This window comes from Lactuca saligna, chromosome 8 (assembly GCF_052625555.1).
Source record: "Lactuca saligna cultivar CGN05327 chromosome 8, ASM5262555v1, whole genome shotgun sequence".
Lineage (NCBI taxonomy): Eukaryota > Viridiplantae > Streptophyta > Magnoliopsida > Asterales > Asteraceae > Lactuca > Lactuca saligna.
Window position 1 is genome coordinate 12779560 of NC_136424.1, and position 22594 is coordinate 12802153.

Sequence of the window (22594 nt, forward strand, 5' to 3'; positions counted from 1 at the left end):
AGATAGGTAAGTTAATCTGTGAGCTTGTGTGATAAACCATCAACAAGAGGTTAATTGAATCACCAATTTGATTAGCTAATTACAAGTCTTCTAAACCCGAATCAACAAACTAGGAAATTTATTAATTTAGACAACTGACCATTGCTTGAATTAATATGTTTTCTAAGGATTAGCTATAGCGAATGTGAATCTAATCACTTTAGTCGGTAACCAATGAAGAATTAATCCGATATATTTACCATAAAATAATCCATGGGAACAAATGATTCGAACCTAAACAGAAGGCCTTTTTAATCATTGAATTTAGTTGATCTTTGTTTTCTTAGCTATTAGTTGCTTAGTTTGCGTGTTAGTAAAGTATTTAAGTTTCTAGTCTTGCAAAACTAGAGAAAACTCTTTTTTACTTGTTTTATTTAGATAATATTAGCATTTATTTTAATTGTTTACCGTTCCCTGTGTTCGATACCCTACTTGCTTGAACTATATTACTAATCGATAGGTACATTGCCTTTCGTGTGTTTATTTTATGTCTAAGTTAGTAGGATTAAAACTAGTTTGTTTCACACACATGAACCTCATCATCAATATGGATTGTTGTTTGCTCTTGGGTCTCACTAATGTGAGTGCCTTCTGTATCAATGTCTGAATGAGTTGGCTGAGACGCTTTTTTTCTTCCTAATGCCATTCTTCACAATCGGAATATCGGATACACAATTTGTAGTGGAAAATAGAAAATTAGAAATAGCAAAATTAAGTGCAGATATTGAAGATAGAAAGCTGTAATCGAAATTGAGTTTGATTTTGGGTGTCCAATACAAGGTCTATATATACTGATCTCAAAGAGTTGCAATTTACAGTGTGCAATTAACATTAAGAAAACTAAACATCTATCCATCGTATCTAGAGAGTCGACGATTGTAGAAATCGAACACGATGATTGGAGAAATCGAACACAACGTTTGGAGAAATCAAACAGATAGTGTAAAGCACGGCTTATCTCCCACCCAAATCGCCATGTCATCGACACATAAAATCCGATCTGAAGCAATAAAATCAACTTCAGGTACGATTGATTTTAACTCCAGTATGATCGATTTTGACTCCAGGTACGCCCGATTTTGACTCCAGGAACGCTATTAGGATCGATTGGGTTCGCTATTAGGATCGATTGGGATCGATTGTATCCAATTTGAGGTTCGCTAATATTTCACGTACCGAACCGATTTCGCTTCGATTGGGTACAGGCCGTTTCGGTACGTGGGACGCCACTAGTTGGCCGTTTCTGGTAACTATGATTACAATTCATAAGTTTTTCTAAATTTATGATATATTATTTTATTATATAATCAATTTTTTTAATTCTATTTAAATTTATCACTCGTGGGTTGCACGGGTTTTAACCTAGTAATTAGAATAAGGAATGGGTCGATACAAATCAACGGAGGTCTATACCATGGGGCCTCAACCCCTGCACCCCATGAGATAAGTATTCCCCGTGTACAACTATGAACCTAATGACCATCAGCCTACTTCAAAAGCTACTTAGATTAGCTTTTTAGGAGCTTTTTTAAAATTTTCCAAATACACCCCTTAATTAATTACAGAAAGTCAGAAACGCATACTCTTACATTTTTTATGTAATTTTATATATTTCAGCTAGCATTTCAGCTAGTTTTACTAAACGTTATTTTTATCAGCTAGCTTTTCAGCTATCAGCTAGCTTTTTATTTAACAGTTAGCTTTTCAGCTAACAACTAGTTTTTCAACTAGTACGCCAAACATAGTCTTATCATGTAGAAAAATGGCGTCGGGTTTATTTGGGGTCTTCAATTCCCAAGTTATGTTTAATAGAACCAAAATTGCAAACCTATACAAAATATATACCACGTGGACAAAACTTTGTCCAAAACTTGCTCTTTATTTTAGACAAAATTTTAGAATTGGTCCCTATGCTTTTCAAAAAGTGGCAGATTGAGGACAACTTTAAAAAACGTTTCAAATGTAGACATGTAGTTTCAAAAAGTTGCAATTATGGTTCTTTTTTAATGTTTTGTTAGTAAAAATGGGTTAAATATGTGAAATGACCAATTTACCCTTTATAAAACCCAACACACCTTCACCCTTCACTGTCTTATCCCCCCTCCCCCCTTATGAACTGTGTTGCTACCTTTCCAACGATATAACCCATCAAAGATGACAACTCGACACTACCGCCTTGAAAGTGTATGTTAAAGTTTGCAACACCATCGCATGAGTTTTGTTTATTTTACTACACTACATAAATGCTCTTAGTTAGCATGTTCATTGTAGTCAAAGGTTGTCATAGAATTTAGCTTTATGGAGTCATGGTAGCTAGTCGAGTAAATTATGGAGTTTGTTTCCCATTTATTCTCATTTGTAAGCCTATTAAAAGTTATGCTTGCTTTTTGAATATGTAGCACCAATAAAGCATCTTATGTGCATATTGTTCCTTCTTCCGTTATTATCTTTGTGCAGCTTTCTACTTAGTTGAGTACTACATTCTTATTTCTTGAAGGGTACTAAGTCACATTGTGTGTAATCTCAAAGTTAAGAATCTAGTTTTAGATACATATGGTAGATCTTTAAGTGGTTGGTGGAATTAGGAAACTCAACAATCAAAACTACAACTCTTGGTCGACGTGCATTGCGTCTTACATGCAAGGCCAAAATTTGTGGGACACTGTGTATGGAACTGAAGTCAAGCAACCAAAAACCAAAGACAACAACGAGGTTCTACGGAAATGGAGAATTAAGGTGGGAAAAATCAATGTTTTTTTTGAAGACGACGGTTGAAAAAGATGTGCTCGATGAGGTCGAAGGTACCAATGTCGACCCACTAGTAGTTGTTTATAGTATAAATGATTGTCTTTATGATAATTGTCTAGTATGCCACTATCTGTAGAGATTTATGTGCTTCTATGCTATGTTATTATTTGGTAGTGGTAGGAGGGGGAAGTAGGCCCCGTAACTGGTTGAAATAAACCGGAGGGTAAGTTGGGCACCAAGATATGCCTGACAATATGTTTATGATATGATATTACGTGGTAGTGGTAGGGGTGAAATAGACCCCGTAACTAGTTGAAATAAACTGGAGGGTAGATCGGGCACCTAGATATGCCTGACATAGGTAGGTACGGAAGGTAGTATTGGGCCCGTACTATTGAAAGCATAGGATCCATACTCAAATCAGGGAGAGTCTTGGAAAATCTAAGAAGCTTGTGGGATGAGGATTCTTGAGTATATTCGGATCTCTTGCATGTCATTTCGGTTAGAATTGTGGCAGATGGACATAAAGAATGCCTTCCTACATGGAGAGTTGGATCGAGAGATCTATATGAATCAACTACTAGGTTTCTGAGTCAAGATCACCTTGAGTATGTTTGCAAGCTCAAAGGCACTTTATGGGATTGAGCAAGCACTGAGGGCTTGGTACAGTAAAATCATTGAATTCATTACTCGTAATAGTTATCTAACAACTTCTACAAATTCTATCTTATTCATTAAGGTGAAGGAGAAAAGGATAGCAATAGTTCAGGTATATGTGGATGATTTAATCATCACAGGTGATTGTGCAGAAGAAATTACCCAGATCAAAGAGAATTTAGGTGTTCGCTTTAAGATGAAGGATTTGGAGCAACTCAAACACTTTTTGGGATTAGAGTTGAATCATATTGAAGAAGGAATAGTTCTACACCAACGAAACTATTCTACATATTTGCTTAATAAGTTTGGGATGCTTCCGTGCAAACCAGCCTCTACACTAATGGTTTTGAATGTCAAATTTTGTGCACATAAAGGAAAATATCTGGAAGATGCTAGTATGTATCAGAAGATGGTAGGCAACCTTATCTACCTGACCTTAACAAGACCAGATCTCTCATTTGCAGTTGGTGTAATTAGTCGATATATGCAAAATCACAAGAACCCACATCTGGATGCGGTATGTCGAATTTTAAGGTATGTGAAGAGTACACTTGAATATGGTATCATGTTCAAGAATCGTGGAGATTGCATGACATATGGTTATTGCGATGCTGACTATGCAGGAGATGAAGATACTTGTCGTTCAACAACAGGGTATGCTTTTATGTTTGGGTCTGAAGCAATTTCTTGGTGTAGGATATCTCTATCTACTATTGAAGCAGAGTACTGAGTCGCAAATATGGCTTCTCAAGAGAGGATATGGCTTATGCAATTGTTAAAAGATTTATACTAAGAAACAAGGTATATTGTTACTTTGTATTATGATAATCTATCATCAATACAATTGGTAGAGAGTCCAATTTTTCATGCAAGAACTAATCATGTTAATGTTCTTTACCACTTCATCAGAGAAGAAGTTATACAAGACAAGGTTAAGTTGGAACATGTAAGAATAAACAATCAAGTTGCATATGTTTTTACAAAGAGCTTGAGTGGTAACAAATTTGACAAGTTCTATTATCTACTTGGAATGGTTGAAGTTGGTGTTGAGAGGGAGCGTTAAAGTTTGCAACACCATCATGTGCCTTTTGTTTATTTTATTACACTAAATAAATGCTCTCAGTATGGTTGTCCTAGTTTTTAGCTTTAGTTAACATGGTTGTCCTAGTTTTTAGCTTTATGGAGTCATGGTAGGTAGTTGAATAAATTATGGAGTATGTTTCCTAGTTATTCTCATTTGTAAGCCTGTTAAAGGATATGCTTGCTTTTTGAATATATAGCAGCAACAAAGCATTCTTCTATGCATATTGTTCCTTTCTTCCATTGCATTGCTTAATTATTATCCCTGTGCAACTTTATGCTTAGTTGAGTAGTAGATTCTCATTTCTTGAAGGGTACTAAGTCACACTGTGCGTAATCTCAAAGTCAACAATGTATATCATTTTATTGGAGTTCGATTCATTCCGATGTCTAGTTTAAAGAATGGAACTCCAACAATGCAACTTGGCAAAGCTCTCTAGGGTGTACGTGAGAGCTGATTAAGGGTGCAGGTTTCATGTTCTTCATTTTGGTTATTTCATTGAAAAAGATTATTATGGAAGAAGTTTCTATGTTTTTGTGTTTGGATTTGATTTTAAAGGTGTGGAAACCATTATATATAAAATTTTAAATTTGTTTTTAGTGGTTGTTGTGGGTGAGTGTCAATGGTAGTTGGTTGTGGGCTAAAATACTAGCCCTAACATAATCACCATTAATGATCGGAAGATGATGGTGGTCATGGAATTGAAGCCCAATTTATAATATCTTTTCATTCAAGGTAGATTTTCTAGAAAATCCATAATAATATTCATGGATGGTAGTCGGTGGTGAGGTGTGTTTGATGTTTAAAAAAATATCTTTTTAAAATGGTCCTATGGGGCATATTGATCTTTTTTTTTTCTTAAAATAAATGTGAAAATTAGTCCCATCTTGTTACTTTTCAAAAACCAAAAGGATCATTTTCGAAACTTTGCCTTCATTGAGAATCTTCGGTATGCATTTATTTAGTCAATGCACAATTACTCCTCTCCCCTCCTTTTCCTCATTTTTGTCGACTCCGTTCTGAACACCCGTGCTTGATTGGGCGCGTAGATCGAGTTATTAACCCATCCTCGCTCCTTTTTGGAGTTTCATATTTCTATTTTGACCACAAAAGTTTGACAACTTCTTCATTTGACAACCATTGTAACTTGTAACTCGTAGTCAAGACACCAATCTAATATTATTGGATTATTTTAAAATAAATCTTCAAATGAAAAATATGTATAATGTAGTCTTGTATTTTTTTTTTAATATATGTTCTAAATACACATAAAAAAATATTAATTAGAATATTAAATATAAAAAATATTATCATAATTAAATATGATAGACATTAATTATATGTAATATTATCATAATTAATTGCAAAATAAATTAATTATAAAGAATCTTATTATAATTAATATTTATCACATTTAATTATAATAATATTTTCATAATTAATATTTCAGTTAATGTTTTTTATATGTGCCTTAGGTACATATTAGAAAATCTCAAATTCTATTCCATCATCACTTCTTTTTTCATTCGGTAATCAAAACACAATTTTCTAACTTTTTTGTTGAATTGCGAGAAAACCTAAACAATAAGCATTTAACAAACACCTAAATATATTCCAAACCAATATATTAAAAATTTTATTTCCAAATTATAGATTTATTTTGTGGTCATGAAAGAACGTCTTTTATAACAAATGAAAAAATAACCTAAAATCCTGCATATATATTTTTAAATATGTTATTATTTTGTCATTTTATTTAAAATTACATTAATATTTAATAAGAAGGTGGTCTACATGTATCTGCTAGACCACATATTAAAAATAAGTAAACTATACATTTTGGATGTCCCACATTGAACCAGTTTTAGGGTTTATAACATAGAAATAATCGTAGAACACTAACAATAACATAACGTTTACGAATTAAGCTTTCAACCTAGTTTATGGACTTTTATACATTAACCAGAAGGCTCCCATCGCGGAGACAATATTAAAGTTGAAAACATCTGCCAATATTAAAGCTGAAAAAAAAACCACATTATGACATATATGTGTAATGTTTACTTGCAATATTTTTTGTTAGCACTAATTCTAGATATCTCTTATATCTTTGAGCACATTCAGTGAATTTGTCAAAGGGTTATCTACAAAAAAAATCCTAATTTTTTTTCAAAAATTTCAATAAAATCCTAAATTTTTTTTTGAACAGAAAAGTCACAATATTTTGAAAAAAATCATATAATCTATCATTTGCTGTTTAAATATAAAAAATGACTTTTTCGTTAATTTAAGAAAAAATCAAAATATTAAGACTTTTCTGTTAAAAAAAATAGCACTTTATTGAGACTTTTGAAAAAAAATTGAGATTTTTCTGTAGATAACCATTTATCAAATCGTATATTTTCTAATGTTTTACATTACTAAAAAGAGGATAAACTTTGGAAATGATTTTGCAATATTTCCATAAAAAAAGAGAATGATAAGTTAATATAAAAGAGTCTAATCAAATTTGGGTTTTTTCATGTAAATAAACACCTGAAAACAAAGTTTCCAGATTTTTTATGAAAAGTAATTCGTACACAACAGTTTTTTACCATACACATCAATTTATGTATAATAGAATTGTACAATACAATACTTTAAAACACAAATTGTTATGTATGAAAAAAAATATTATGTACAAATCAGTTCTCATTTTTTATCATTCAACAATTAATATATTGATCATAGAAATAACCGGAAAGGATATCAATGCGACAATATCACGATATTTGTGGCCTTAGTTAAAACTGTTAAACTCTATGGACTTAGTTTGAGAAAATTAGAAACATAGGTGGTTTGCCCCTACATAAATGAACAACTGGCAAAAATAGTCTCTTCCCCAATCCATCTTCACGGCGACGATTGAAATTCCCCACTCGTTTCGACAAACGCGTGGCTCACACTCTCTATCTCTTCAAGAGGCGCCACCCCATCTCCGATTCTCCCGCATCGTCTTCCATATTGACGAGAAGACACAAAAAAGCGGAATCGTCTTGTTCAATCTATAATCCGAAAGCTTACTTTCTGTGTTTGTGAGTGTCTTTTCTGCTGGCGGCCGGCGATGGTGGAGCTTGGTCAAACAGATACCGAAGTATACGCGCCAAAGAAGACCTTACACGTATGGCGGGCACTGTTGAACTGGTTGGCTTTCTTCTTTCAGATCTTTGTTCAGATCATTAAAGCCACTCCTACCTTGATTAATTATTCTTCTTCTTCGTCTCCGTCGCCTTCTTTTGAGCCTTTGCCCGTCGTTGAATTGTCTGAATCTCCCGAATCTCCGTCACCGTACGCCTCCTCTGCTGTCAATATTCCAACTGCCGATGCCGCCTATGATCTTTCGCAAAAGCTCACGGTGCGCTTAGTTTTCATTTCAATTTGTTTTTTCGTTTCCTTGATTCGCTTTTTTCTGTGAGTAAAAACTAGGTTTACAAAATCGTTGTTAGTTATTACCATAATTGTTCCCCTCATTTATGTTATTGCTTCTATTGAATCAACAACTTACAACTGATAGGCGTTTGTATTAATTTCGATGACGCATGCGCTTTTCTAGAATTTGAATTCGTGTGTCAAAACTTCAAATTACTAGATCATATGATAATACTACTGCAATAAGTGATACTTTACACCAGGGGACCTAAGTTTTTACCTCTTCGTACTGTTTAGAGTCATGGAATCAACGCCTCTACATCAAATATCAGATTTCAAGCAGATTACGTGCAGAAACCTAATTAGATTTGAGCTTGATTATAAACATTGATGTAACTCTCGCTGTAGGTTGTTCTTGATTTGGATGAAACTCTGGTATGCGCTTATGAGACTTCCAGTTTACCTGCCATTGTTCGTAATCAAGCCATAGATGCTGGATTGAATTGGTTTGAGCTAGAATGCCTATCTTCAGACAAGGTAACAACATCAATCTTCATCATTTACTCATCTTCTTTATCATCTACCATAAAGATAAATAACCAAACATAACATTCAAACTTCTGATTTGAAGGAAAGTGAAGGCAAACCCAAAATCAACTATGTAACAGTATTCGAACGTCCTGGATTGCACGAATTTCTTACCCAACTCAGTTTATTTGCTGATCTTATTCTATTCACTGCAGGCCTTGAAGGTTTGCTTTTACTCACTGCTTTTCATTTTGTTGAATTTTTCAGCTTTAGTTATTATTAATTTATTACATGATTGCAGGTTATGCTAAACCACTTGTTGACAGAATAGATGCTGAAAACAGATTTAGTCGGAGACTTTATCGCCCTTCAACAAGTTCCACGTAAGTTTTTAAAGTACAATGTTCTAAATTCTAATAAAGTATAATTTGAAAGTACAATGCTGTAGTTAAGAGAAATAGAAACTGCATTGCTATATGTTGCATTTAGCCATTTATTATCCTATCTATTTCTTGATAATAATATAGTTGAAGAAAAGAGGTTAAACGTTTTTAATTTTTGCAGGGAATACAGAGAACATGTGAAGGATCTTTCTTGCATATCAAGAAACTTCTGCAGAATTGTGATTGTTGACAACAATCCATTCAGTTTCTTATTGCAACCAGTGAATGGAATCCCATGCATGCCTTTTTCTGCTGGACAACCACATGATAATCAGCTTCTTGATGTCATTCTTCCACTTCTGAAACAACTGTCTGAACAGGGTGATGTAAGGCCTCTACTCTATGAAAAGTTTCACATGCCTGAATGGTTTCATAAACATGGTATCCCTAATGGATGGGTGGGAACACATGGGTAAACTTGTCATTTGTACAGAGTAGAAAAAGCTTTTTGAGGCACCTAAACATGGTGGTAATTTGTTGGAAGCACCACATTTTGTATAGTTTATCTGTGTAACACTTGTTTTTCAAGGTATTTATTGTTGTAATTTGGTAAATAGTTTGCTACAATGGGTGTTAATTTTTTATGATACTAATTTCGAAGTTCTTTAGTCTTTACGCCTATTTTAGATGAGTACATATTTGACTTCACGTCATTTTATATTTTTTTATCTTGCAATAACAAAAGATGATTGCGTAATAGTTTCTTTTGGTGGGTCCAAAGTAAAAAATTGGCCATCTAGCCCCTCTCTCTTGACTGTTGACCATCTGTTGCATTTTCTCCAATTACAATCTATGTATATCACATTCAACCACTTCAAGAATGACAATTTTTCTCCAATTCTCTAATTTCATTCCAAAAGTTTATATTATATTTCATATGGGTTCTAATTGTGGCAAATCCAAAGAATGGGTTCAAGCCAAAGATACCATTTTTCATTTCACAATTCAAATCCCAAATTATAACTAATTCCCTCAATATCAACATTGTAGTCATCTTCCGATGCAACACTTGTATAGCTAAATTATAGGGGTGACAACTCTTGATCCAATCCGTGATTTGATATTGACCCAACCTGAAAATAAACGAGTTTAAGTTGAGATTTTTGACCCGTCAACTCGCAACCATTTATTTCATGGGTTAGGTTGGGTCATTTGTTTAGGTTCGCGGGTTAAGCCACCAACATATATATATATATATATATATATATATATATATATATATATATATATATATATATATATATATATATATTAATGAAATCTTATTTGTGTCATTGTATTTCTTCGCCTTCCGTATTTGTATAATCATGTGACTAGTTTTTTGCAATGCCCGAATCAAAAAAGAAAACACACGTACTCACAAGTTACGAACAAAGAACGTATAATTGTATTATTTTTTTATTTTTTATTTTCTTATGCAGTTAATTTGGATGTGGCTATCGACAACCTAACTCAAAATGTAATGAATTTGAACATCAATGAAGACAATACAAATGCTACAAATTTCAACATACTTTAAGTTTTCATTTGGTAAGTTCTTTTTAGTATAAATAGTAAGAAGATATAAAATTATTTATGTAGCTTCAATTCAAAAGATCATAAATTTAATTTTGCATATTGTTTCTATTTGAAGGTTATCATGAAGAAGTCGGTGTTGGAGGAAGAAATGTGAATTCTAGCATGAATGAATTATCGAATTGGTTTTTGGATATTTTTGAACAATTGCACTTTGTATGAATGTTTTTATTTTTTAATTTTTTTAGATGTTAATGATTTTATGACTTTATATTGAAAACATTTTTTTATATTAATGACTTCAATCACTTTATGACTTTCTGTTGAAAAAACTTCATTTTTTGAAAATGTGTTGCTTATTTATTAAACGGGTTATGCGGGTTGGGTTCAACCCACTAATTTATGAACCCACGAATCCACATACTTAAACATGTTATATGGGTTGAGTTTGGTTAAGGTTTCCAACCCGCCAACCCATATATTATATGGATTGGTTGAGTTTATGTTTTTTAACCCATCAATCCGTGATCCGCCAACCAAACCAAACCCTATTGTCAGGCCTACTAAATTATGCTATCTCAAGATCACTATGGTTTTAATCCGTGCCAACAATAGTTAAATTCATTTTCCCAAAATGCAACACTCATAGTCCACTCCTGAATATGTTCAAAACCACGAATCTAAAGAATCAAACAACAAATTCCAACCTATCCCTCAAATCCAAACCATTGAATCCCAACCCTAAATGAACTATAATTAACGTAAAAAAATCCAAAGAATGGTCTGAAAAGTAATATGAGCGTTGGCGAAGGTTCATATCGATGTTTAAGAAGACAAGGAATGTGGAAATCATCAAAAATCGAATTCTTTTTGGGAGCATGTTCTGGAAAACTTCAAACAATTGTGTGTGTGAGAGGGGGGGGGGGGGTCAGATCATTCTAAACTTTAAGCGAACTCCAAATGGAAGGATTTGTATGCGGAAGACAACAATTTCAATTCCATTTACAACCAAAAGTTAAATAATCGTACGAGTAGAAGATCAAACGTCGATATTTAAAGTCGACGCAAAGTGAGTATCATTTTTTTTTTTTTTTTTTTTTTTTTTTTTTTTAAAATAAAAGCCTTTCCACACAAGGCAACATGGATTATTTTAAAATTCCATGTGAAAGGGTTAAACGTCGAAGCAATGGGTAAGAATCCTCCCATCCATCCAACATGACCAACACATTCGACTCCAACACGCACACAACCTCTTTGAATTCACAAATTATATTTGAATTCAACATAGAGGTTGAAGAGTTTCATTTGGAATCACTGTGACAACCTCAATGACGAAAAATGAAGAAAACAACATTGACATCCTGAAATAAAATACATCTTCACCAAAATTGTTGGTGTCACCTATACAAACGAAGAAGAGACGAATGACAAAGCGATGCCAAGTTGATAAATTGAGTATCATGGAAATGATCGAGAGAAATAAAGTGGCAGACTTGGATGAGGACTTAAGCTTGCTCAAGGAGAAATGAATGAAAAAAAAAATTGTGGTTCTCTTTTCAACCGCATGACTGGAGAGATGTTGAATACGATGGTCACACACAAGCGGGAAATGGAAGCGATTTACAGTTGGGAGTTATAGAAGTTAATTTAGGATTTTAATTATTGTTCTAAGAATTTAATTGTCAATTTTGCGATTTTAATAAATGTTTGTAGTTGTTTGCTTTTTTAATGGAATGTTATGTTCAATTTTGGCTTTATTTATTTTTAATTTTAGTACATGTTTAAATTTAAAAAATAAAATAAAATTAAGTTGGTTGAGAGAGATATATGAGGTAAATAGATTTTCATGTGGTGTAGGTCAAGAGATATTTATATATTATAGTTGATTTTAGATCAAATTCATACTAAAAACTTTGATATTTATTTATTGGTGGTCGATTTTTTAATTTTTAATTTTTTTAATTTTGATACAAATTTTTTCTTTTACAAATTTATTATTATTATTATTATTATTATTATTATTATTATTATTATTATTATTATTATAACCTTTTAGGTCCATGTTTCAACGAAAATGACTATATTTTAGAGACTAAAACTTCATAAAACAATTATATGAAACAACCGAAAATAACCATTTTATTTGAAATAATGACCAAATAGGTTAAAAGCATGAAATAATGACAAAAATTACAACTTACAAGATAAAAAAATTGTGATAAAATTTGCAAATATCATATATATCCATTTACGAAAAATGTAATTTAGTGAAAAACTTGTCAAGAGATCAACTTTGCAAGAAGAGAACTTGTGTTACTAGCATTTTGTCACAATTTCTTCAATGTTCATCATATACTTTTAATGTTTCTTCCAATTGTTATACATATAATGTTATGATCGAGCTATGAATCTATAAATGTTAGGTCTAGAAGCTACAAATTCTCAGAGTCCTAACAAAACCATGACACACGAGTTGTTTGAAACCACACATTTTTTTTTCTTTTTTTTCTTGCATCTTGCATCTTGACTTGACTTATACTTTTTGTATTCTACGAATTGGGACTGCAAAAATGCATTGAAAAGGAGGGATGAACCAGTTAATAATTAAGAGGAAAAAGACAAAACTGCAAAATTGGTCACTGTGGTATTTAAAAATCTTTGGATAGGATCCAAAAAGTTTCCAACTTGCATCGAAGGTCCAAAATCAAACGTTTCCATGATTTAGGTTCAAAAAAACTTGAAAAGACGATTATGCTCTTTTATTTTCTTTTTTGTATTTTTTATAATTACTTTAATATTGTTTTAACTAAAAAATAAAGAAAAATAAATCTCTCTCTCTCTCTCTCTCTCTCACAATCCATACCAGAAATCGTAGAAACCCATACCAGAAATCGTAGAAACCCATACCAAAAATTCAAATCCATAATTCTCTTTTTCAAGTATTTGATATATCACAACTTTTTACAATTGGGATGGATCGATCTATACATTCTAATCTAGCCTACCTGTCCTTACAAGTAATGTTTATAATTTTAGGTCTCTTTCTCTCACAGTTGCAGTTGCAGGTTAGAATCCAAAAGAAAAAAATGATATGCCCAACTCCTACTCTGAATCTGATTTTACAGGTTTGAGTGTAAGGAAAACGAGAAAAGTGGTCTTCTTCTTCCTCTCTGTGTGATTTATGTATTGCAATTGCAAGTGGGTACTGTAAAGAAAACAAGAACAATGATATACCTACCCCACCACAAATCTTCATCTTCTCCCGTCTCTGCCTCCACTTCCACCTTCGCCTTCGTCGATTTCTTCTTCTCCACCTTCGCTGACCTCTTCTCTTCTCCACCACAGATTGATAGAGTTGTGTTGGTTAAGTTGATTCATCGCCTTGGTTTTTACTGATGAAGTTGAATCCCCAAATAAAATCCAAAAGTTGAAGTAAAATCATAAAATGGTTGTCGATTTAATCACTGAAGATGGAGCTAGGGAAGCTACGATGTCGTCGATTTAATGGTGGCGGTGGAGGAAATCAAAGAATTAGGGTTAGGGTTTGTGATAGGGACATAGACGAAAGCTGTGAGAGAAGGATCGGATATTGATAATGAAATTTGTCATGGTGTATGACTCTGACCATGTGATTCATCAGGTGTTCTTCAAAGATAATGAAATCTAACAAAACAAATTAGTAGTTCATGAATAAGATGAATTTCAGGAGTTATGTCACACACACACACACACACACACACATATATATATATATATATATATATATATATATATATAGAGAGAGAGAGAGAGAGAGAGAGAGAGAGAAAGAACGGTGGGTGGGTAGGATGAGTGATATATATTTTTTTCTTTTTTCTTTATTTTTTAATTAAAATGGGACTAGAATAATTATAAAAATACAAAAAAGAAAATAAAATGGTATAATCGTATTTTCAAGTTTTTTTGGACATAAATCACGGAAACGTTTTGATTTTGTACATTCAATGCAAGTTGGAAACTTTTTGGATCCTATCCAAAGATTTTTGAATGCCACAGGTACCAATTTTACAGTTTTATCGAGGAAAAATAACGTAAGGAATGAAGAAACCCAAGAAACTAAAAATAAAATATGGATAGAAAATATTCGACGAATAGGGAAATTTAAATTGCATGATGATTATTTGATTACCATAAATGAGGAGATTATCATTACAATTTCCATTATTTGGTTTTTAACGATTGTCGATAAAAATGTAAATACTGTGTAACAATCTAGTCTTTACAAAACTATTTTTTCTTCTTTTAATTATAAGAAAGGAAAAACGAAGCATGTAATGGTCCTCACATTTAAATTTGTAGACTTTATTGTGAAAAGTAAGCACAAAACAAAGACTTTTGGTGCAATTCGTCAACATTTATTTCAAAAATACAAACACCAGAAAAAATATAAGGTAAAATAAATGAAACAAAAAAATGGCTTTTGAAACATGCATATAAGAGGGGTCAATGTTATAAAAATGTACAATTTATTTTACATATTATTTATTTTTTTAATCATATTTAATAGCTCACACTTCTTGTTAAACCATTAATGTGAAATTTAATCATATAATTCTATCGAATTGGATACCACAATGGATGTAATATAAATGCTATATAGATCTAAATAAACAAATTTTGTTATATTTAATGCGACAAGATGGTTATCTTGGATTCATACCAATGTATTGAATGAAATCTACCCAATGGTTTATTGAGACAAATGTTTAAAATAACCTAAAACGTGATTTGATGGCAATATCAATACTCAAATTTTATTGAGTCGTGACGAACCATGATGTTTGTAAAGCATCACTTAAGACAACAATTTTGTATATATATATATATATATATATATATATATATATATATATATATATATATATATATATATATATATATATATATATATATTCTACTCTTATTCATTTTTAAATACATATATGACTTAAGGCGACATTTTATCAAAGCTTGACGGTAAGTACAAGCCTTAGAGTCATGGGCCGTCATGACAGAATCATGACAAGCTTTTTAGAACATTGATTGAGATCTTTCAAATATAATTAAAAGATAAATAACCTAAAGAGCAAATTACATATATTCCACCTCAATGTCAATATCTTATTTGTCACAGTCCCTGGAAATCATTATAAAATAATTGTTCCTTATTCCCTTTCTTTTCAAACATTTTGTCTATATTTGCATTGTTCTTGTCTCCATTAAATAAAATGTACAAAACATGATCAACATTTTATTGGTCATAGTTGAAGAACATCATCCTTTGGGTATCTAAACACATATAATCCAATATATCTAGGGAAATAGTCATTTCATCAATATCTGCAGAGAAAGCACACATTCAAGGTCTTCATTGTCAACGCTTCCTTCTTTTGACGAAGAAGTCATGGTGACCTTGTTTTATCTATTAAAATTTGGGTCTCGAATATCAATATAATCACTTGGACAATTCAAGGATCATGTATTTACAGACTTTCCAAAATCCATAATTTTGACACTATTGTCTGGGGTATCACAAAATCAGATTTGAGATAATTCACGAAAATCGATTTGGAATTACATACCTAATCCAAATTCAAAAACACACAATTCCTTGCTTTTGTTGTGTTCTTGAAACACATAATGCAAAGATAAAAAGAAGAAGCAACTTTCTCGCTTTATATCTCTTCTACAACATTCAAGTCTTCTTTTTTATTTGTAGAAGACAATGGTTAGTAAGGGAACCGACATCCCAAGGAATAGATGCAACTATTGGGTTATTTGACATGAAAATTAGGCTAGTCCCTTGGACTGCACCAAGGGCGATGCCACTTGGAAACCCACTAGGGGCGCTACTCTCGGAAGTAACATCCCATTTTCACAACAAAAAAAATCATTTTTATTAAGGTAAAACTCCACACTATAAAATCCATATTAAGACAATCATTTGTTCCAAAATTAAATTTGTTAAAAGTCAGAGTAATATAACATGGAATCTTCATTGCTGCTGATGAATGGGTATAGTCACGTCTTCGTTTTCCCATAATAACCGATGATACTTGAAAAACAATAACAACTGGGTAAGCACGGAGCTTAGTGAAATTCCCTAAAATATCGCACACAACAAAACATATACAAGCATGCATGCTGGGTCCACAATCATTAGATTGGATTACCCCATGTATGTTGGTCTGTTGCCTCAACCCAACCGTTCTTCCCGAGCCTCTGTGCTTACGACTTATAGCTGAATCGTACACGGTCTTTTGGCCTACAACACAAAACAGGACCACATCAACCTCTTCCGCTACCATATGTCAACATATAAACAATCAAGGATCAAGTAAGCACATAATAAATGCAATTATAAATCATACAACTCACTACCGCCGACTAGACCCCTCACAACACACTACTCTGCTACCAGCTAACCTCTATGGTATGCGTAACCATAAGTAACCATCGGTGAGATAGCGACTTGAACATATGATCCTACTCTAGAGCCACAACCAAACAAGGAACATGCAAGAAAGCCTAGATCAACAGTTCTCAGGTTATCCTACATGACTACATACAACCCCTAGGGCACTCCATTAGACGATAACCAACCTATTAGTACTATAACCAACATACCATTACCGTGCATCCTATCATACAAGGATATATATATATATATATATATATATAGCAAATCACTAAAGCACAACAACATCTTATACACAAGGATACATAACCAACACTCCAAGAAATGCATAACCATATGTACCCAGAGGTGAGATAGACTCCCAGATAAATGATCCTACTATAAAGCCACAACCGAACAAGGAACATGTAAGAAAGCCTAGATTAAGAGTCACTAGTATATCCTACTTGACTACATACATTCCTTATGGCATCCCTCTACTAAATGATAACCAAAACTAATGGACCAATATTGGTGCCTTCGTTACATATATATAGTGAGGAAAACTCACATGAACTGAAGAACCTAGAAACACTGTGACACACTCCTCTTTCTACATTGCTTATTCCCAATAGCCTTATATCACCAAAACATAGAATAATCTTAGCCAACAACCCAATTCTTTCAAGTTTGACCCAAAGTCAAACTGGTCAAAAATTCTATGGGCAATGTTTAATGAAAGTTAATCCATTAATGACATGCATAACCTCAAGTCGTGAGATATGTCAGAATGACATTTTGATGAATGAAACCCCTTAATCCATTAAGATACTAATCCATCTTTTCTAGAAGCCTTCCTAACGCCCCAAAGACCATAAAAATCGATGCTTTAAGGTATTGCATGTCCAATGCAATACTTGAACTCAAATTAGGACACTCAAGAAGGAAAGGAAGTCAAAAATTAATCATGAGCTCAAACATCACCCAAACTTTATATCCACCACATATAATCACATAGGGACTCTAAGGACCATAAAGTTGCTAGCTTTATGGAGTCACAACATTCTAACTAATCTAACCATGGATAACCATCCATAAAACCTTAGATCTAGCAATAAGGAATCACAAAGCTTGAATTTTGGTTACTCACAATGGTCCAGATATGTTGCTAGGAGATGTAAATGAAGCTTCCAAGTTGAATTTATGCTCCAGTGGTGATATCTTCTTCTTCAAGCTGCCAAAACACCACCAAAAGCTCAGAAATCACAAGGAGGGGCTAGGGTTAGGGTTTTCATGTGCTTGAGGACGAATGAGACTATAAATGAACCCTAAAATGAGGTTTATGGGGTTAAATACGAAGGAAACCCTAAAAGATCATTAGGATGCAACATATCTGACGTCATGAGCTCATATGGATCACGTCTTGAGCCTAGCTAAATCAATAATTTTCATTTAATCACTTGTCACGTTGTGACCTCTCTATGGTCACATCGTCACACCTGGTTCCAAAAACCATGCCTTTGACTCATTGAAGCCCTAAACTGATCCGATCTAGAAATGGGGTGTTATAATCCCCCCTACTTAAATTAGATTTCATCCACGAATTCGGTTCTTGCTTCCACTTTCGAAGTAACCCCTTGATCAATCGACCTCCTCCCGAAACCTCTGCATAATTTAATGAGTAATAAGCGACCTGAAGAAAAAACTACTCCACACAACATCCTAAACCCACAAGAAAAGAATCCACTTTTCATCTGAGGGCTTGTAGATCCTAAAATAATGCACAACCCTCAGGTAGATTGAATCACCCTATTTGTCAGCCACACTAACAAAACACCTAACCTAATCCGACCAAGGTCTTGATAAATGCCATTTTTATGAATCTTTTAGGATAGTCTTTATTATCATTTAGCATCATATTTTGTACATTTGCATGTGATTTGTTTGAATAATGTTCAAATCATGTCTTTTTATCAGAATTCCCGTATTGCTAGTGTTTTTGTGTTGTTTTTAGATAGTTCGAGTGGAGCAGTACTTTGGGAGCTGCTGGATGCATATTTGGAGCCTAAATGGAGTTGGAACTGAAGAAGGATTCTAAGGAATTCTTAGAAGATATTTTGGTCAAGAAACATTCGATCAACTTTCATTTTACGAAGCTAGATTGCAACATTCTAAAGCCTAAAGGATGTTGTTGGAAGCTTTGACTCCCTGTCAGTATTTTGATGAGTTTCAAAATGTTCCGAAACCTAGACAAAATTTTGGACGACTTTCAGGTTTGCTTAAACTGAAGAATCGCGACCAAAATGTGCCAAAAAGCTAAAAATGAGATCACATTTTTAACTTCTGCGATCGCATAAATGAGTCAAAGTTTTGCAGGGTCGAAAAAAGTCATATGGATTATGTTTGAAGAAAAATCTCAAAATCTGCGATCGTATTTTCATATCTGCAATTTCATTTTTGTGACACAACTCCCAAAACTTCATAAATAACATTGTACTTTATCTATAGGCAATTTTGGAAACAAAATCCCAAAATCTACGATCACATATTTTACTTCTGCGATCTCATTTTTTGATAACTTATTCTAGATGGTTCCGGCTCGCATATAAATAAGACCCACCTAATCAGATTCAAAGGGGAGACAGTTCTAGGCAACAAAAAACACGTATGAAGGCAAATTCTGACACTTTTCAGTGATTTCTGAAGATATGAAGGTTGTGAATCATCTCATACACTCAGTTTAGAAGATTATTCGATTAATATTTATTTTTATTAGTTTAGATTCATTTTTATCCATGTCTGGCTAAAACCCTAGTTTTCAGTTTTGCATTAGACTAGTACTTTTCATGTAATCACTCATCAAATCTGATTTTTGATTTGTGTTTCTATCTAGATTTTTCAAATTTGAGATTATTGAGTGTTTGATTTTTAATTCTTGTTAGTTTGATCACCTAGCTAGGGTTTTATCATTCAAGTTAATCCGTTAATAGAATCTGTAATTGTACTTGATATTTGGTAAATGTTACCGTATACGGTCACATTAAACTTGACGGAAAGCACTGATGGGGCATTATCAAGCCAAGGCATTGGCCAAGATCTGACCTTGGCCCAAGTAGGCCAACATTAAGCTGGTAGCCTGCATCCCCTCATGAGGAAAGAACATTCCTTGTGATCTTCTCATTCTCTCATGACCAATCAGGTCATGACAAGGAGCCTGGTGACGCCCAAAACTGATGTCACCTGGCAGTTAGTTATCGTAGGCATACTCCTCCCAATAAGAGGGTGCCACGTCTCACTCCCACATGGGAGAGTCACTTCATTCCGTTAGAAAAAGGTATAAAAGGATCTCTTCCTGCCCAAGGAAAGGATCCATCTTCTTCTCTACACAATTTACCCTAAACTCTCTCTAAGTGACAACTAACTTGATCGTCGGAGCAACGTCCAGGGAAAACCCCCAATCGTTCTTTAACGATTCTTCTATGTTGTGTTCATAGGAAAAACTCCAAGACAAAACCGTCTACAAGCAACCAATTCCCTGCCAAACATGTCACAATATTTGGCGCCATCCGGACGTATCCTCAGAGTGATACAACCAATAGACGATGCTGATTCTTTGTAAAAAGCGGATCTAAACCCAACAACATTTGGGACGGTAGTAGAATATCTGTTCATAATACCATTGATAGTAAACAGTGACCACCACCGCGAGTGTAGAACATAGGCCCCAATCCAGGTGCTAATGGCATAAGTCCTGCCGATTATGATAGAAATAACAGAGCCAATACTCCAGAGTAGTTTCCAACAACTGTCGTCAGAAGGTTCGCTGCCTTAGATGGTGATACCACATCCTGATCTGCTGCATAAACCTTCTTATGATGGCACTGATGTACTCACTATCTCTAAATCCCGTAAGAGAAACGCAACTCACCAAAGGATGAAATAGAGGTACTCTCGAGAAATCTACTCAATATCACTTTTTCAGGCAGCGATCCTAGGTCCTTGAACTGGGATCCACGAGATCCACTCCTTATATCTAGATTCATTCGTCATATGAAAATCCATCGAATATAAATTAACAATGGTAGTTACTCCGACATAGTCTATGAGCATTGTTTCATGAAACTACCAGAAGCATGGAAGGAGGGGATAAGGCCCTCAACTGGAGGACCATTGGTAGGGTTCATCGGTCACAAATTATGGCTATTGGACACTATCCAGTTACCCTTAACATTGGTTAGTCACGACGAAAGGGACACAATCACAAGAACAAACGAATTCTCTATGATCCAGTTTCCAGCAGAACATAATATTCTGCTTAGACCGTCAGCAATCTCCTTACTACAGTTTGTGTCATGAATGATACATGACATAGTTAAATTTAGCACATGCCAGGGATCAGCAATAAACATCGCCACAAACACCAGGGCCCAACACTGCCATCAGATTATAGTTTCTCCCAAGTTAGTGCAAGCACCAAAGAAGTCGAAGGAGGGATGTTCTACTGAACAACACCAGATAAACATGGAATACCCAGAGCATCTCATGTGAATTGGCGCTCACCTATCAGGTGAGATCAAGGCATGACTGGTAGCACTCCTGAAGCAATATTCCACTGTTTTCTCCTAGTAGCCAACATATATAACAGGTGTAGATCGATAGGTTATCGAGCACAACCTCAATATCACACCTAGAAGCAATCCTGTCATACGAAAGAAGAGGGGCCAGGTGGAAGACCGAAACAAGGCTATCAATGCAAAGGTATCCGACCTAGTAAGCATCGACATACTCAGGGAAGTAATGTTCCCGACATGGATAGCAAATCCCGTTATGGTAAAGAAAGCCAATGGGTCATGGAGAATGTGCATTGATTACTCCTACCTTAATAATGCTTGTCCAAAGGATTATTATCCCATTTCGGAGATCGATCAGAAAGTCCAATCGCTTGAAGGGTTTCTGTTCAAATGTTTCCTTGACACGTACAAAGGTTATCATCAGGTACAGATGAAATGAGAGGACGAGGCGAAAACAACCTTTCATATTAAGAAGGGCACTTTCTGCTACCATAAAATGCCATTTAGACTAAAAAACGTGAGCGCTACATATCAGAGACTAATGGACAAGATATTCACTGATCAAATCGTCATAAATATCAAGGTGTATGTTGATGGCATGGTAATCAAGAGTCGTAACGAATAAACTCTATTTCATGATGTGGAAGAAACTTTTAATACAGTAGCTAAAGTGCAGATGAGGTTAAACCCAACTAAGTGTACCTTCGGTGTAGAGGAAGGTCAATTCCTTGGGTGTCAGATATCTAAGGAAGGGATTCTATCCAATTCCACCAAAATCCAAGAGTTCCTCGAGTCAAAAATTCCCCACAACCTCAAGGGTGTGCAAGAGATCAACGGTAAGCTAACGACATTGGGAAGATTCATCGCCAAATTAGCAGAAAAGGCGCTTCCTATGTACCAAGCCCTCAAATGGTCCTTAGATAAAAATCAATTCAAATGGACAGAAAAATCCGACAAAGCATTGCAACGACTGAAACATGCCTTACACCAACTACCGACTCTTGCTTGCCCGCTACCAGGGGAGACACTACAAATGTATTTAGCCGCTTCAGAAGAAACTATCTCCTGCATGTTGGCGGTGGAAAGGGAAGGCAAACCGGTCCCCATCCACTTTGTGAGTAGGGCCTTGCAAGGGCTAGAGGTTAATTACCTGACCTTAGAGAAACTGGTCCTCACACTACTATACACT

At 34.2% G+C, this 22594-nt stretch overlaps 1 protein-coding gene across 1 annotated transcript; it reads left to right on the forward strand.

The window, feature by feature from the left end:
- The first annotated feature begins 7409 nt into the window (after positions 1-7409).
- On the forward strand, positions 7410-9525 carry LOC145012561 (uncharacterized). The gene is made up of 5 exons (XM_078971361.1): positions 7410-7919; positions 8342-8470; positions 8565-8685; positions 8763-8844; positions 9026-9525. The coding sequence occupies exons 1-5, from the start codon at positions 7629-7631 to the stop codon at positions 9318-9320; spliced, it is 918 nt and encodes a 305-aa protein (XP_078827487.1). The 5' UTR covers positions 7410-7628; the 3' UTR covers positions 9321-9525.
- Positions 9526-22594: the final 13069 nt, after the last annotated feature.